Below are 15,364 nucleotides of genomic sequence, written 5' to 3'. Positions count from 1 at the left end.
CAAGAGTATGTCCGAATTCACAGTACTCATAAAAAGAGTAGGCGAAAAGGAGCCAAATGAGATTCTGAAGTGCGCACACGATGGACAATTTACTATTCCATGAGGCCACGGGAGAGGATTTGTGAATGACAGTGAGGTGAACTGATGCTGGGAGGTCACATAATAATGACAACATGGCAAATTTATGTCTGGATTACATTCATACTACACATAGGCTATAAAACACACTTTTTTTTAGCGGTCATGAAGTAATTATTTAAAATAAGTACGTACTCAAGAGAGTATGCAATTTTGGACACAGCCTCTGTTTTTAATGCTATATCTTTTAAATGTGATTTTTGTCATTGTTTTGGAGCACACTAGTTTATAGATAACACAGTGGTAGGTAACATATTCATACTAAAAGCCAAAAAACGTACATTTCGATTTCATGGGGACTTTAACACGGATCCTTTCTATTCTTGCATCAAAATATAAATATAAACTGTATAATATATGTTTATATATATATATATATATATAGGCCTATATATATAATATAACTGTATATATGATATAAAAAAAACATTAACCAATGAATTAGACTAGCTATTGTTCTGAGACATAAATCAGTGCAAATAATTTACTAACCCTTATACTGTCATTGCGCCTAATCATGGTCAGGATAGACTTGTGTCCCTTTTAAAGTACTACTAATCCCAAGATTCTCGGAGGAGGTCCATTATTTCCGGGAAAAGTGTTGCCAGTGGGAAGGTGCGAGCTGGGGGACCTGTTGGAAATGACGGGAGCTGAAATCCTGTTTCACTAAAGAAATCACAACAAGCAACCCGGGGTCTAAGGCAGAGAGCACCGAGCCAGCGGAAAACAGGGTGTGTGTAAACTGTAAAGAACAAGTGTCATCGCTGAATCTTGAGGTGTTTAGCTGGTTAGCACGTTAGCTCGCTCGCTCCACACCTGCTAGTCGGCTCATTTGGGCTGCTTTGACTTACACGCATCTCAGTGGACACATGAAACAAACATATTCCCCCTCATACAGCACAAGTCATGGGGAATTCTTGTTTAGATGACATATTTCAGAAGTTTCGTCATGTTTATAATAATTAACTGTAAAGCTGTTTCGCTGGAGACATTAGCTGGCTAATTAGCTATTAATCTGCCCACTGACCTACATTCCGCTACAGTCGCTATGAATAACTAACCTGCGTGTAACTATTTAGGTGTTATTAACAATTAATAAATAGTTTGGGTACGTTAGTTAGTATAACTGAGTAGGACTTAAATGTAACGGTTTTGTTTCCTTATCAGCGGTTTGATATGTTTATCACTTAATGTGGATTTTTATTTATTTAAGTAACATAATTTAATAATTATTTAAATGCATACATTTAATGATAATCTTTGACGTTATATTGATAAGTGTCATTATTTTGGGACAGTTTGGTAATATTGTAGTGGTTTCTCTCAGGTAATGCTCAATGGAGACGCTCATGAGTGCCGTCACTGCCGTGGCGCCGGTGAAGCGCGTGCCCGAGGTGGACTTCCGCTCGGGCACGACGCTGGAGGAGCTGTCGGCGCAGGTGCACGCGCTCGTGCTGCTGGAACAGGGAGAGTTCGGGGACCAGACCGCCCTCGAGGTCCACACGGCCAAAGACTTCATCTTTAATATGCTGGGTGAGAAGAATACCATAGTGAACAGTGAACACACATACATAAATATACACATAATAGAAACAACATTTTGATTCCTTGTGAGTTTTCATGAACCATCATATCTCTCTCTCTCTCTCTCTCTCTCTCTCTCTCTCTCTCTCTCTCTCTCTCCCTCTCCCTCTCCCCCTCTCTCCCTCTCCCTCTCCCTCTCCCTCTCTCTCTCTGGGATGAGTAGGGTTAGTTTAAGGGGATAGAATATACTGTACAATATAAAAATCATTATGTCTATGGAAAGTCCCCATAAAACATGAAAACAAACACAACGTGTGTGTGTAGATTCAGTCCAAACATCATCATATTACTGCTGTAGCTGATTAGATAAAGTGATAACAGTAAACCCACCCTGGTATACATTTAGGTATGGAGTATTTTTATTTATTTTTAAATGTCAAATTGCGTTCAGGATGTTTGGAATGAAGTCATACTCATCGAACTCTTCAAACCAAGTGTGTATTTGATAAAACAGATGAAAAAGACTGAAATATGCCATTTATTTAAGGTATATTTTTATTGGACTCGGCTTGATTTCTCCTGGTCTCTGAATCAGATCTTGACCCGAGTGAAGCTGTTTGTCCAGCAGGTGTCTCTAGTTCTCTTTGGTTGTGTTTTTCCCTCTGTATTTCCCACCAGATCTCTCCCAACACCCCTTTCTAATCCCTTGCTCTCCCGTCTCCATGCACACACACAAACTAAATGTCATCCTGTTTTGTATGACATAAGTGAGGCAGAGAGATTTGCAGGACTGTATTGTTCTCTGAAAACATCACTGGAGCTGCTTCACATAATCCTGTCAAATGCTGGATTTGCTGACAGTTTCTCTCTTTCTCTCTCATTCTACTTTTGTCTTTCCCTCGCCTGCTGTTTTTTTTAGCCATAGCCTGTTCTCTCCTCCGTAGGAAACCTTTTAGCCTGTAGCTCTCGTCTGTTTTAGTTTCATTTGTTCCATTGTTGCCTCTGACTCTTGTCGTTTACTTTTGGACCTTTGTTTACCGACGTGGATATGGATTTTTTTTTTCTGCCATCCTGTCACGTTTATGTTTCTTTTTATGTTGCTTCTCCCCTTTTTTTCTTCCTTTTTAACCCCTTGATGTTCAGCCAAAAGCTTCCTACTTATTTTTTTCTCGTTTGCCGTTTCCATCTCTCACTCCCTAAACATATGCAGACATTTTCAAAGCGACATCCATCACACACCTCCTGAGAGTGATAGATAGACAGCTTGTTATTTTTACGCCAGGTAGGGGACTCTTCAGAATTCATTCAGAGTATTCTGCCTCCTTATATACAGTGTGATTGGAAAAACTGATGATCCACTTTTGTTGACCCTTACCTATCCATGAGAATTTCGATGTTAAGACGCTTCAGAAGACCTGTATGGATTCTTATAGTGCAAGTGTGGCACTGATCAATTAATCATTATGATTTCTGTTTCCACACCTCCATGACCTGCAAGCATTAGCATACCATCTGCACGCCAGCCTCTAGACTCACTACAATCCTGCCAACGTATTTCTCCCAGAGGACCTTATTAAACTGAAATAGTGTTAAAAATGTAAAGGGCAAAAGGGATCATTGTTATTGTAGAAAAACTAAAAAAAAACACTCTGCACCAACGTTCTGGTGTGAAAGTCACAGGCTCCCTGAAACAAACACCAGAAACAATTTTTATGTCGATGGGTCATTCGCTAATAATTACGTACACTAATGTATTTATACGCACATTTGACCTTCTCATGAAAACTGCCTAATTAAAGGCACAATATGTAACTTTTTTGCTTTAAAAATAGCAAAAATCACTATATCTATGTTATATATTTTTTTTAGTTGTGTACTTACATTATCCCGACTGTTTCCAACAACTTTCAAACCAGGAGAAATTTGTAATTTAATTCGAAGACACGTCCCGTTTCTTTATTTCCATTTTGTCGCCGTCAATGCCGTCATATCCGCGTTGTCCCTGGTTTCCGCTCGTGCTGCCATGGCAACCAGAGCTATGAACCAGACCCCTCTGATAGTAACCAAAGCGACAGACGTGGACAACTATGTAGTTCGAAATGTCTATTTGCACGCTGTTATTGTTTCGTTCAAATATTATGGACCATGGCAAGCAGACTTTGGATAAAAAAGGAGAACTAAAACGAGAATCAATATCAGCGCGGTGTTTTCGAGATGCCGAGAGCTCCCATAGACAGTATATAAACGAGAGCTCCACGTCCGAGACTTCGACCGCTCCTACATGTACTTTATTAAACAGGTGAGCACATTTACATAAAACTAATCAATGTTTTATAGTTCAACAATGATAAAATGTCAGAATATGATCTGTATGTTATTCTAATGTTGATCTAGCTTACTGCTAGTCTCATACAGACAGACTAACACATACATTTCAACACATTCAAATGCAGTTTAGTGTGCTAGTGTAATGTTAGACCAAGTGAAACAGCGCTGCGTTACCTCACAAGTTTAATTTGTCTAATAAACTGACCTGTGAGTTGTAATTCTGCGTGTAGTTCGGTAGAATGAAATGTCCATATTCCTTTTATATCCGCGGGACTCGCGTCGCGTGTGGAGCTGATAGCTGTCTCTTAGCAATCCCGAACTGCTTCATATCACAGTCATGATAAAAACATCGATGTATTCACTCATCCATAAACATTATTAGATCGGTCGGCTTGACGTTGACGACAAGATCCATAATTTTTAGCAAATGTTGCGTCATCAAACTACGCCTTTGTTATTGTAAATAGGTTAGCGACCCCTAGTGGAGAAAAATGCCATACTGTACGTTTAACACATGAATTTGTTCTTAACCTCGTTCTAATGTTGATGAATTTGGAGTATTTTCAATGTATCTGTTTAAAATTTCATCTTAATGTGTTTTTAAGGCCACCAAGAGTATTTTTCCGTAATTTTAGAATACATTTTAAAACAAAATTCATTGATGAATCATGATTTATTTGTGAAAACGTTCTTGCGCAGATTTCGCGTACGCATTCTTAGTGAATGAAACCCAATGTTTTAGTGCAACTGAAATCCTATCAGGCCATGTTTCCCCCCTGCGAAGTCAGACTTAATGCTGGGTATTGACACACATTTCACAATTTGATTCGATTTCAATTCACAAGCTTGCACTTCGTTTTGATTCCGATACGATTCTATTCAATACCGGTTATTTCGGATATATGTCAGGTACAATACATGAACATTTTTGCTGTAAACTAATGCTGTAAATGCAGTTAGGTACTATAGTATTAATTATTGAAGGTTAAAATTTACTGATTTGTATACAAACACTTATATTATACACAAGGCAGATTTTATAATAATAATAATACAGTTATAATACTAACTTTATAATTACATAATCATGTTTCTACTCCAGTTAGTTTTTAAAAAAATATATACATTTAAATAGTAGCTGTCATAAAAACCTGACGGATTTATTCAAACATACATTAAATATTGAGGAACAGTAAAAAGATATATAATGAATATGTAATACATTGCATATTTATCAAAATGCTCCTTTCTAGAGTTATTTTTCTAGCTCAATATAGTGTTCATGGTCATTGAATGGCTTTTCTAAGGTAAATGTTATAATATGTGACATTGTTTACAAGCTATTTTATTGACGTCTTTCCACGGTTAAAACACAGATTGAGCGATTACATGACATGATACACTTAAAGGGATCATGTGATGGTTCTAAAAAATAACATTATTTTGTGTATTTGGTTTAATGCAGTGTGTTTCCGTGGTTTTAAGGTTAAAAATGTCATTATTTTACACAAACTGTACATTATTGTTGCTCCTCTATGCCCCGCCTTTCTGAAACGCGTCGATTTTTACAAAGCTCATCATTCTGAAAAGCGTGGTGTGCTCTGATTGGCCAGCAATCCAGTGCATTGTGATTGGCCCAAAAACCTTAAGCGTGTGATGGAAACGTCACGCCCGTTACCATATTTGTAACATCAGCTCCCAAAGCAATAATGACAGGTGATCATGTCGGCACTACCACTAGATGACCAAGCTGATCGATCAACTTTTCCAGCGCGACTGGACCAGATCGTATCAGATTGGTAAGGTTTTATTTCATTGGGGACATAATTACTAATTATAATGACTGATACTGTCTTTTTACGCGTCATGCCGCTAAGAGTGTGAGAACACTGTGTAAACCTAAAACTATTTATGCATTTGTGATCGTAGAAACGACAAGCAAGCGCTGCTCTATTCTGCTCAAAACTCGCGTTTGAATAGTCAGTAGCAATTTCTTAAAATATGAAAACATAAACTTGCAGGCTGTGTGAGTCAGAAGAGCCAGGCTGTTTGTTTCATATCAAAAATAAAGCACAAGGCTTATTGCGATTTGTTGGATGGGAGCTACAATGTTCTGCTCATTCATCAATTGAAAACCGTGTGAACTAAAAGTCTTCTTTGGATTTAAGGAATCGATATCAGTTCATCAAAATGAGAACAGTTTCAAATCTAGAAATCTATATTTTTTACCCAGCCCTAGTCAGACTAACAGACCTAGAGTCGACTGTAGCTCGGTTTCATCCAGCATATATTGGACAATGATCGTGTATATGTCTGTGTTATTGCTTGACAGATTATGTAGCATCCTTATAACTGTGCATGAAAACATTCATCTTGTTATTTAAATCCACAATGTTAAAGTTATTTTTTCTTGGAAAAAGTCACAGAATGCAGTACATGTCCTGTAGAGGTGACTCAAGTCCAAACTTCAATAGGCCTACATTATGTGTAACTCATGCTGTGACAGCAGTGCATGTTGGGCTCTGATTTATGACTGGTAAATGCATATGCTAACCAGCTTCCCTTTGGCATCTGTCATGCTGAGTGATGTTTTGTATTGTTTTTGTTTTAAAGTGGTCAATAATGGTGACCGTATGAGGGAGTGATGAGTGAAATGCACCTGGTGCTGATGGCTTCTGCCTGTAGGGAGTGATGGACATAATGAATTCATTATTTTTGCATGAACAAACTGGTAATTAGTAAAGCTATTTCTACTTGTGTTGGACAACATGATTTGTTTTAACACCCCTAGAAAAGACACCAATTATTTTCCTTATTTCCCTTGTGAAGGATCATCTTTGGATTATGGGTCTTTAAAGCACTATTTAGAAACGCATCCATATGGCAGCTATACTTAATATTCAGTAATTGTCCTCCTCTCAAAGCATGTTTTTATTAGTGGATTGAATGTAAATGAAATGAATGTATGTGATAAATAATTCTAAAGAAATGTGTATTGACCAATTTCTACCTTCATAAAATATTAAAAGGCAAGATGTTTGTTTTCATTAAAGATTCCACTAGAGATTTGAAATGTTCATTTTAAAGAATTTAAGGAGCAACGGCTTGAATTGCAAAACAGTTGAGGGAGACTATTCATTGATATCTTTCCCTCTGAATGAGCAGGAATTATCTGACTCAGACTGAGAAGAGGATTAGGGAGATTTCTGTCATTTTAGGAATAGCATCATCTTCCTCTGTTTCCCTCCCTTCCTTCCTTCTGCTTTTGCTCCTCACTCACCTCAGAAACCAATTATTTAACTAATACTGCAAATTAGAATATATATATATATATATATATATATATATATATATATATATATATATTATTATTATTTTCTGCAAAAGGGATCTCACATCTGTTCTAAAGCACTATATTCTTACAGATTTGAAGGCGCATTAAGCGATTTCTGAGAAACAGTTGATATTTGAAATCGACACCCAAACAAACACAGCCCTCCCTTCATTGCCCCGTCCCCAAAATAGCAAACACTAGGTTTGGGAATTAAAAATCGATTCCAGTTCTGGAATCGGATACATGTTATAAAATAACATTTTTGATTCCGCTTATAAACTCCTGTGTGTGCTTTTTAATGTGGTTTAAATGTGGTTTTCAACCATTACAGCACAAGAAGACACGAAACAGAACCCAATTCGGCAAAAACAGCCGCCTCTCATATCATGCACAAATTGAATTGAGTTCTCTAATGCATTGTGCGCTTGAACGGACAAATACACACAAAATAATGTCAAAATATTCCCCGTAAACACAGTCGGTTATTAAGTGAATGTAAACAGTTGATAAAGAAAACGCATGTGTAACAGTATATTGGATCCGTGCATTCAGTCTTAGAGTGACAGCAGCCTAATAAACCTGCTTCTGTCTGTCATTACTGTTAATCAAAGAAACAAAAGAAAAAGAAAATCACTCACTGATCTTGACTGAATTACTTTTGTAACTTTAATAAGGATAAATCTATATTTTATTTATAAGAAGAAAACTATGCAGTTATTTTACATCTAATTTTAATTTCTGAAATTTGCTCAGTTGTATTTTTATTTGCTTATTTGTTCATATTTTATTACTAACTGTATACTTGTCTTTAATAATGTTTGAAATTTATATTAGTTAGTCTAGTTTATTAGTTGTTCTTCAGGCTGCTGATTTTTGTTCATGGTATTCAGCTGCAACACAACGTTTTGCAAAAAGGCACAATAAATATTTTTGATATCTAAATGTTTGACTTTTTTTTTTTTTGTACCATATTGGAATTGAAACTGGGAATCGATAAGGATAAGCAGAATCAGAATTGGGGTCAAAAATCGCTAAAATTCAAATGATACCCAACCCTAGCGAACACGCTACACAACACAGGCAACCACTAACAGCTGGCGCAAGTATTGAGGAAACAGCTGTGATTCAACAACAACAGCATATCCTGAACATAGCGAAAACCAAAGTTTCTCATGTATCAAGCAGAAACAACGGAACCCCTGCGTCCGTTTTCAGGCCTTCCCGCTTTCTCTAATGCAAGAATATTAATTAAATAAAATAATATATCCAATATTAACGTGGGTCCTAAAGCTCTTGCCTGATAACACTTCTTCCAAATTATATTCCTCTGACCTTTTCCTTTTTGGTAATGTTTCAGCCATCTCTCTTTCTACAGTCTTTTCTACAGTCACTATCTCTCCTCCCCATGAGTGAATATTACTGATAGGCTATAAGAGTGTTTTGGTTATCGGTCCAATCCACTTTTTTTTTTTCTATTTACACAGCCAGGACTATGTACAAACTCAGTTTGCTTTTTTTTCAGCACACACACACACAGAGACCAGACATCTAGCAAATTGTCACAAAATTGTTTCAGGTGTTGATTTAAATTTTCAACAGTATTCAATAATTACTCAATAATTATTTACTGCAACTTTAAAAGCATAACATTTGTCTGAACAACTTAAGCAGCAGGAATTATCTTTAGATTGAGTACTTAATTTGACCTCTGGCCCTTTTGCAAGACAACTGATTGCACCGATTTAACTTTTTATTTAATTTAAATTTTTTATTGATGCTCTTGGCGTTAGAATTTTTAAATGCTTTCAGCATTTTAAGCTTAAATTGTTTAGAACTGTGATAACATTGTCCTCTTGTCTAACTCCTACCCATCCTATATCTACCCACCCCTCCATTTGTCTTTTTAAAGACAGGTGATATTACCTCTTTATTCATGAATATTCTTCCTTTTCACAGGCCTGGTGCAAAAGGTAGACAAACGACTACCGGTTGCCAATGAATACCTGCTGCTATCAGGTGGGGCCAGGGAAGGTGTTCTTGACCTTAACCCAGAGGACCTAGGTGACTACGCCAAAGGTGTTGACTATGATCTGGACTTCACTCTTCTGGTGCCTGCTCTGAAATTACATGACCGCAATCAGCCTGTGACGCTGGACATGAGGCATTCCCCACCATGCCATTCATGGCTGAGCCTGCGCCTCTGCGATCCCGCGATGCTGATGCGTTGGCGTATCTGCTGTCAGGACGAGATTAATACAGAGAATAAAGATGTGGAGGATGAAGAGGAAGAAACTGCCGGAGTACCAGGCTCAATCCCATCACTACAGCATCCTCAGTCATTAGATGGGTGCTACTTCTCTCCGTTGTTGGTTGCCGATTGGTTCTGGAGTGTAGTTGGGACAGCGGTGGAAGACTTGCGGAGGAATCCTCAAAGAGGGATTCCTGTTCCTGATCGTGTGGAGCGTAATGGCCCTTTAACAACGCTGATTCTCACTGCAGGAACTAGCCGTATCCTCTACGACTTGCTTCCAGTGGTGTCGTTTCGTGGCTGGCCGGCCGTCGCACAGGGCTGGCTCACGACCAACCATTTCTGGGATGGTAAAATAACGGAGGAGGAGGCCATCAGTGGGTTCTACTTGCTCCCATGTTATTCTCCAGCTGCAAGTCCCTCAACCAGACCTGACCGTGAGTGGAGACTTGCCTTCTCCCGCAGTGAGGTTCAGCTAAAGAAATGCGTGCCCTACCCAATGGCACAAGCCTTCCAAGCGGCTAAAGCTGTATTGTCAAGACTGTTAGCTCGCCCTCGCACCGGCCTTAGCCTCTACCACCTACGTACCTTGATGTTTTGGGCATGCGATCGCTTGCCGACCAGCTTCCTTAGCTGTCCAGATCACGAGACGCCTGCACGGCTCTTCCTTGGTCTTCTTGATGACTTGTCTCACTGCATTCTGGGCAAAAACTGTCCCAATTACTTCCTACCCCAGTGCAACATGCTAGAGCACCTCACGGATGGCGCTGCCCTGTTAGTTGCGCGTAAACTTGCACATTTACGTTCTGATCCTGCAGAGCACTTGAGAGCTGCTTTAGAGCAAGCGCAACAGGCATGCCAGCTCAAACGAGAGGCAGCAGGAGCTGGGAGCAATGGGCATGGGCTATCGTCACCTAGCCACGGATATGGTGCAGGATCACCACAGGATGACCGGCTAGCACAGCGGCTACAACAGCTGGTGACGGAAAACCCTGGCAAATCAATTTCAGTCTTCCTCAACCCAGATGACGTTACACGGCCTCATTTCCGCATTGATGACAAGTTCTACTGAGTGGACTGAGCTGGTTCACACACTTCCCAGGGTACAGAAACCCTATATGACAGAACTTATAACGGACATGGTCATGTCACTGTGCTTCTGTATTGAACCAAATTGTCTCCACTGAGTTTTTTTTCCAATTTGTCTCGCTTTAACAAGGCTGACTACAATCAAAGCACCTGCTTGATGCTCCCATGAGGGTTTAACGGGTGTCACAAATGTCAGGGAGAACATAAGTAACCTGGGGAAGGATAGATTTTTTTTAGTTATGCGACTTGGATAAAATCAAAATTCAGTCATATCCTGAGGAGATCCCCATTGATAGACTGCACATCAAGCACACTTGATCCAATTATAATATTCTATAGAGTTTGAAGAGTTTTAACTCGCTACTTAGCACTACTGAGAATAGACACTACTAATATTTTCTGCTGAATGAGGGCAGTAGAGCTGGAAAACCAACTAGGCCAAGGTACATCATGATGAAACCGAACGCAATGTTTTGTATGTGTGGAGAAGTTTGCGATTATTGATCACATAAACTTCTCTTTCTTTAGTCTGTCAGTTACCCTGCTTGCTCCCTTTCTCAGGTACTTTTTATTACTTTCTTTTAACTGGCGAGTTTTGAGTTTTGACCACAGTCAAAAACAATACAAATAGAAAGATAGTAAAAGACAAGGAATAACTTGCAAATCCAGGTCTTGTCCTTTATGTATAAGAAGCTGTTGTACAGCCCGTAGAAACAATCTTTTTGAAACAAATACTGTTTGAAGCTCGTTTTTTTTTTTTTTTTAAAGTTATATGCCGATGATAGTATATTAAGTATCAGAGACCGTTTTAGATGCTGTATAGAGATAGGTTGTACACTGATTGATGCTAATTGTGTATCCTCTGATTGGACTCTAATCTACACATAAACAGTTCGTCTTATAGTGTAAGGGCTTTTCTTTGTCAATCATTATTGCATACGTTTGAATAAAAAAGTGAAAGTTAGATGTTTAGAGAGAGATCTAGACTGGGCATCAGAGGTTTAGAGAAAGGATAGAAGGAAAGTCTAAAGAGACAGAGGAGTGCGTCTCAGTGTTTTTGTGTGTGAAAGGATCCTACAGCATCTCACTCTTGCAGATTTGCATTGGTAGCTGTGGTAGGCAGAGATGGATGGAGAAAGTCAAACACGACGTCCACTGGATAGATTAGGCCGAACCAATGGGACTCATGGGATCGCAGACATCTGCTCTCACTCGCTCATTGTCTCTTTCTGTCTCCTTCCTAAATCCTTCCCTCTTCATCGGCCTCCATCTCTGGCTGTTCTTTATCCATCTCTACCTCTTCGGCCGTGCTCAAGGATTAAAGAACAATATTACATGTGTATTCAGCATAAATCGCATTAGCACCCTGTGGGCGTTGGCAGACTATTCATGTGCTGCTGACATGGCTGCTGCGCATATACAGAGCAATCAGTAACAGCGTTGCCTTTGAATGATGGCAAAATGGCGAGGAATAGGCTTTTTCTAGTGGATTTGTTATTCCAGACATGCTACTGAAAAGAGTTTGTGTAGTGTTGCACATGGCACAGGTAGGCTACTATACATATATCTGCTGTATGCCAAGGAAAAGACACCAAAGATAAGTTTAAAAGACTTTTAATAATTAAAGGTCATGTGTCATGAAGGAAAGCGGATGCACATCCATTGTAAATTGTCAGGGTTTGACACTGTATACCTTAAAAGGCCTATTTAGTGGGTTTAAATATTGTGAAATGCTTGAATCCATATTTGTAACGCTATTTTCAGTGTATTATGACCGTTGTTTAGCACAATGCCTGATATCAAATTAACAGTGGTACTATGCAACATTTCTGAATCAACTCTGTGAATGAGATATTAAGGCCTGCATGCCTGTGAAAATTACCAAGAGGGTTTTATACAATGATTGCATTGGGGAAAAACTAATGTTCCTGCCTCAAGGCATGATGAAATGTTCCGAATGCATTTCAGGTAAATATCTGAAGAAAGCCAAAGCACATTCATTTTCCTTCCCAACTTTTTTTTTAATAACTTGGTCCCAGTGTTTCTTTATCTGATAGCGTAGTCCCTCTGGTCATGCTGTTGTGTTCAAAAGAGTATTTTTGCTCTTGAGTAATGAATGTAAACAACATATTTTACCTCTTAAATTAATCAAGTCACCTACTTAAATTCCCTGAATGGAAATGAAATGACGCATATTTAAATGGTACCAAATATTTATACATTTTCATATCACTTCTCTATTGTGCCTCAGAAGGCGTTTATTTTTTTCTTTATTTTTTTTTTTTTGAGGGGATTGACCTCATTTCTTTTTGTGCAATTCTATGTGATGCTGGTCGTAGCATGAAATAAAATATTACATCTATATGAAGATTTGTTTATATTTGATATCTATGAATGTTGCTCATCTGAAACTTTTGAAACAAGACATTATCTGTACTCTAAAGAGCAATTCCAGACTATATAATGTATTTCTACATTATATAATGAATGATTTAGTATGATCATACGCAAGTCATACGCTGACTTGACGTGATAATCCAAAACCAGATGATTGACGCCTAACGATGAACTCGCATTTAATAAACACCAGGAACCATCATAGACCAACACCAGCACAAAACGTCACAAGACAATGAACCGGAAATAACTGAGGGTTTATACACGGGATGATAAGGGGCTAATGAGGGACAAGTTTGTATTATTGGAAGAAACCAAAATAGGATTCAGAATTAAAAGGCAGAATAATCCTACAAATAAGGCCCGCTCAGACCAAGGACGAAAAATACAATGATAAAGATGAAATTCTAACACCACAACTATAACGGTAATGGCACAGAGAAACGATATCGTTGGAATCACTTTCAGAATGATTTATTTTTTCCAGATGATGAATGATGAAACATTGACAGCCAATCAGAATCCATCTTGCTTTAAAGACCTCGAGCATTTAAAGCGTCAGAGGACAAAACTGCAGCGTACACTTACAATAAACAACGTTAATATATTTATTGTTATAGTTATCTTCATAGCTATTGTTCCTGGTGTGAATGGGGCTTTAGTCTTGAAGTCTCAGATCTTGTGGCCTCTTTATGTGCAGTACAATATTTGTGCAACAGAGGACACTGTTTGACTACAAAGTGTTAGCTTGATCTTCAACCCTTCATTCTGTACCGATTCTCATTTAAGAGTTGTAGTTCAGAAGACACTGTAACTGCCATATCTTTCCTCAGTCTCCCACACGTTATTCTTTATGTACATAGAGAGAAATGTGATCCATAGATCCAAAAAGTCTGGGACATATGCTTGGAAATAATGTTGGGGTTTTAAAAGACTAAAACAAAGATATCATTTAAAATGCAGAATAATTATTTAAGATTCTGCACAATTTCTAGGTCACTAATCAGATGTCGTTTATGATGTTTACCACGTCAACGAATAATGCTGGAATATCATGGATTTGCAGGATTTGCACTAACTTGTGGAGGCCATGCCAGCTTGAGTGCTGATGTCTTTAAAGCAAAAGGGAGACAGATACTAAGACATTCAATTCAACTTTCCCTCAAATATTATAATTTGTAATGGGAAAATACACTGCCTGGCCAAAAAGGGCTCAACCTATGAAAGAATGGTTGGGAGGAACATGAAGAATCAGTTTCACACATGAATCGTCCAGACATTAAATTCATTCAAAGTCTTTGGGATGTGCTGGAGGAGACTTTACAGAGTGCTGGACTCTTGCATTGTCAATACAAGATCTTGACCAAAAACTGGTGCACCTCTGGATGGAAATAACATTTATTTCCATTGCAAGACTTGGTTTGAGTGGGCAGTGTATGTATTAAATTAGAGAAGAATCCAAATAGAAGTGTTTCACTAGTAATCTCAGACTTTTGGACCTCATTATTGTTAATTACAGTTACTAGACTGACCCCTAACCATAATAAACTTGTGTTTAGCATTTTAGATATGAATTTATAACATTATCTAGGCCATTTATGAACGCAGATTTAGCTATTTTGACATTTCATATCCTCCGAGATGGCAAAATCTGCTCATACTTTCATCTCAGCTGACTCACACACTCCTGTTAACATTGGATTGTACATCAAGATGTGTTTGAGGTTGATTGTTGTGATCATTATGCTGCAATACAAATCTAACAAGTATTGATTTACTGGCTATTGTTCTTACTACTTATATATGCTGTCTAGTGTTTAATAATTGAAGGTAGGTCATAAGAGCACAATGGCTTGAAGGGCACTTTGGTTGTGGTTGATGGATTGATGAACGAATGAAGTTAAGCCAATGTTGAAGAGCTTCAGAAACTTCTGAGAAATATGATGCAGCCTCATATTTTCCCACATACTGGACACACACACATAGTCTCGCTGATACCTCAGCAGTCTGTCCCGTTTCATAAAGAGGATTACACATCAGGCACGAGGGGATTTCCTGGAATGGGACACTCGCATTCTGTTTGCCGCCTGTCTGTCAATCATTCAGTCGTTGCTATTGCCGGGCATTGCTTCACTGCAACCACCAACTTGATTCATCCCCGTCAAGGTTAAGCAGGGGACGGATGTGAGATTTGATCCTCCAGGGTCACTAAAGGGGAGGGGCATCTCTCTGTTTTTGTCCTCCTGCTAGTGTAATTTGTTTCAGCATTCTTGGCATGATGTTACTAGAGTGATCCTAAAGGAATT

At 38.5% G+C, this 15,364-nt stretch overlaps 1 protein-coding gene across 1 annotated transcript; it reads left to right on the top strand.

The window, feature by feature from the left end:
- The first annotated feature begins 729 nt into the window (after positions 1–729).
- tmem102 (transmembrane protein 102) lies at positions 730–13,022 on the top strand. Its single transcript, XM_084110387.1, has 3 exons — positions 730–869; positions 1,466–1,671; positions 9,281–13,022. Exons 2-3 carry the CDS (start codon positions 1,476–1,478, stop codon positions 10,642–10,644), a joined length of 1,560 nt encoding a protein of 519 aa, XP_083966513.1. The 5' UTR covers positions 730–869; positions 1,466–1,475; the 3' UTR covers positions 10,645–13,022.
- The last annotated feature ends 2,342 nt before the right edge of the window (positions 13,023–15,364 follow it).

The sequence above is a fragment of the Abramis brama genome, assembly GCF_963993115.1.
Source record: "Abramis brama genome assembly, chromosome: 3".
NCBI lineage: Eukaryota > Metazoa > Chordata > Actinopteri > Cypriniformes > Leuciscidae > Abramis > Abramis brama.
Note: the sequence above shows the minus strand (reverse complement) of the source record. Positions and strands in the feature narration are given on the sequence as shown.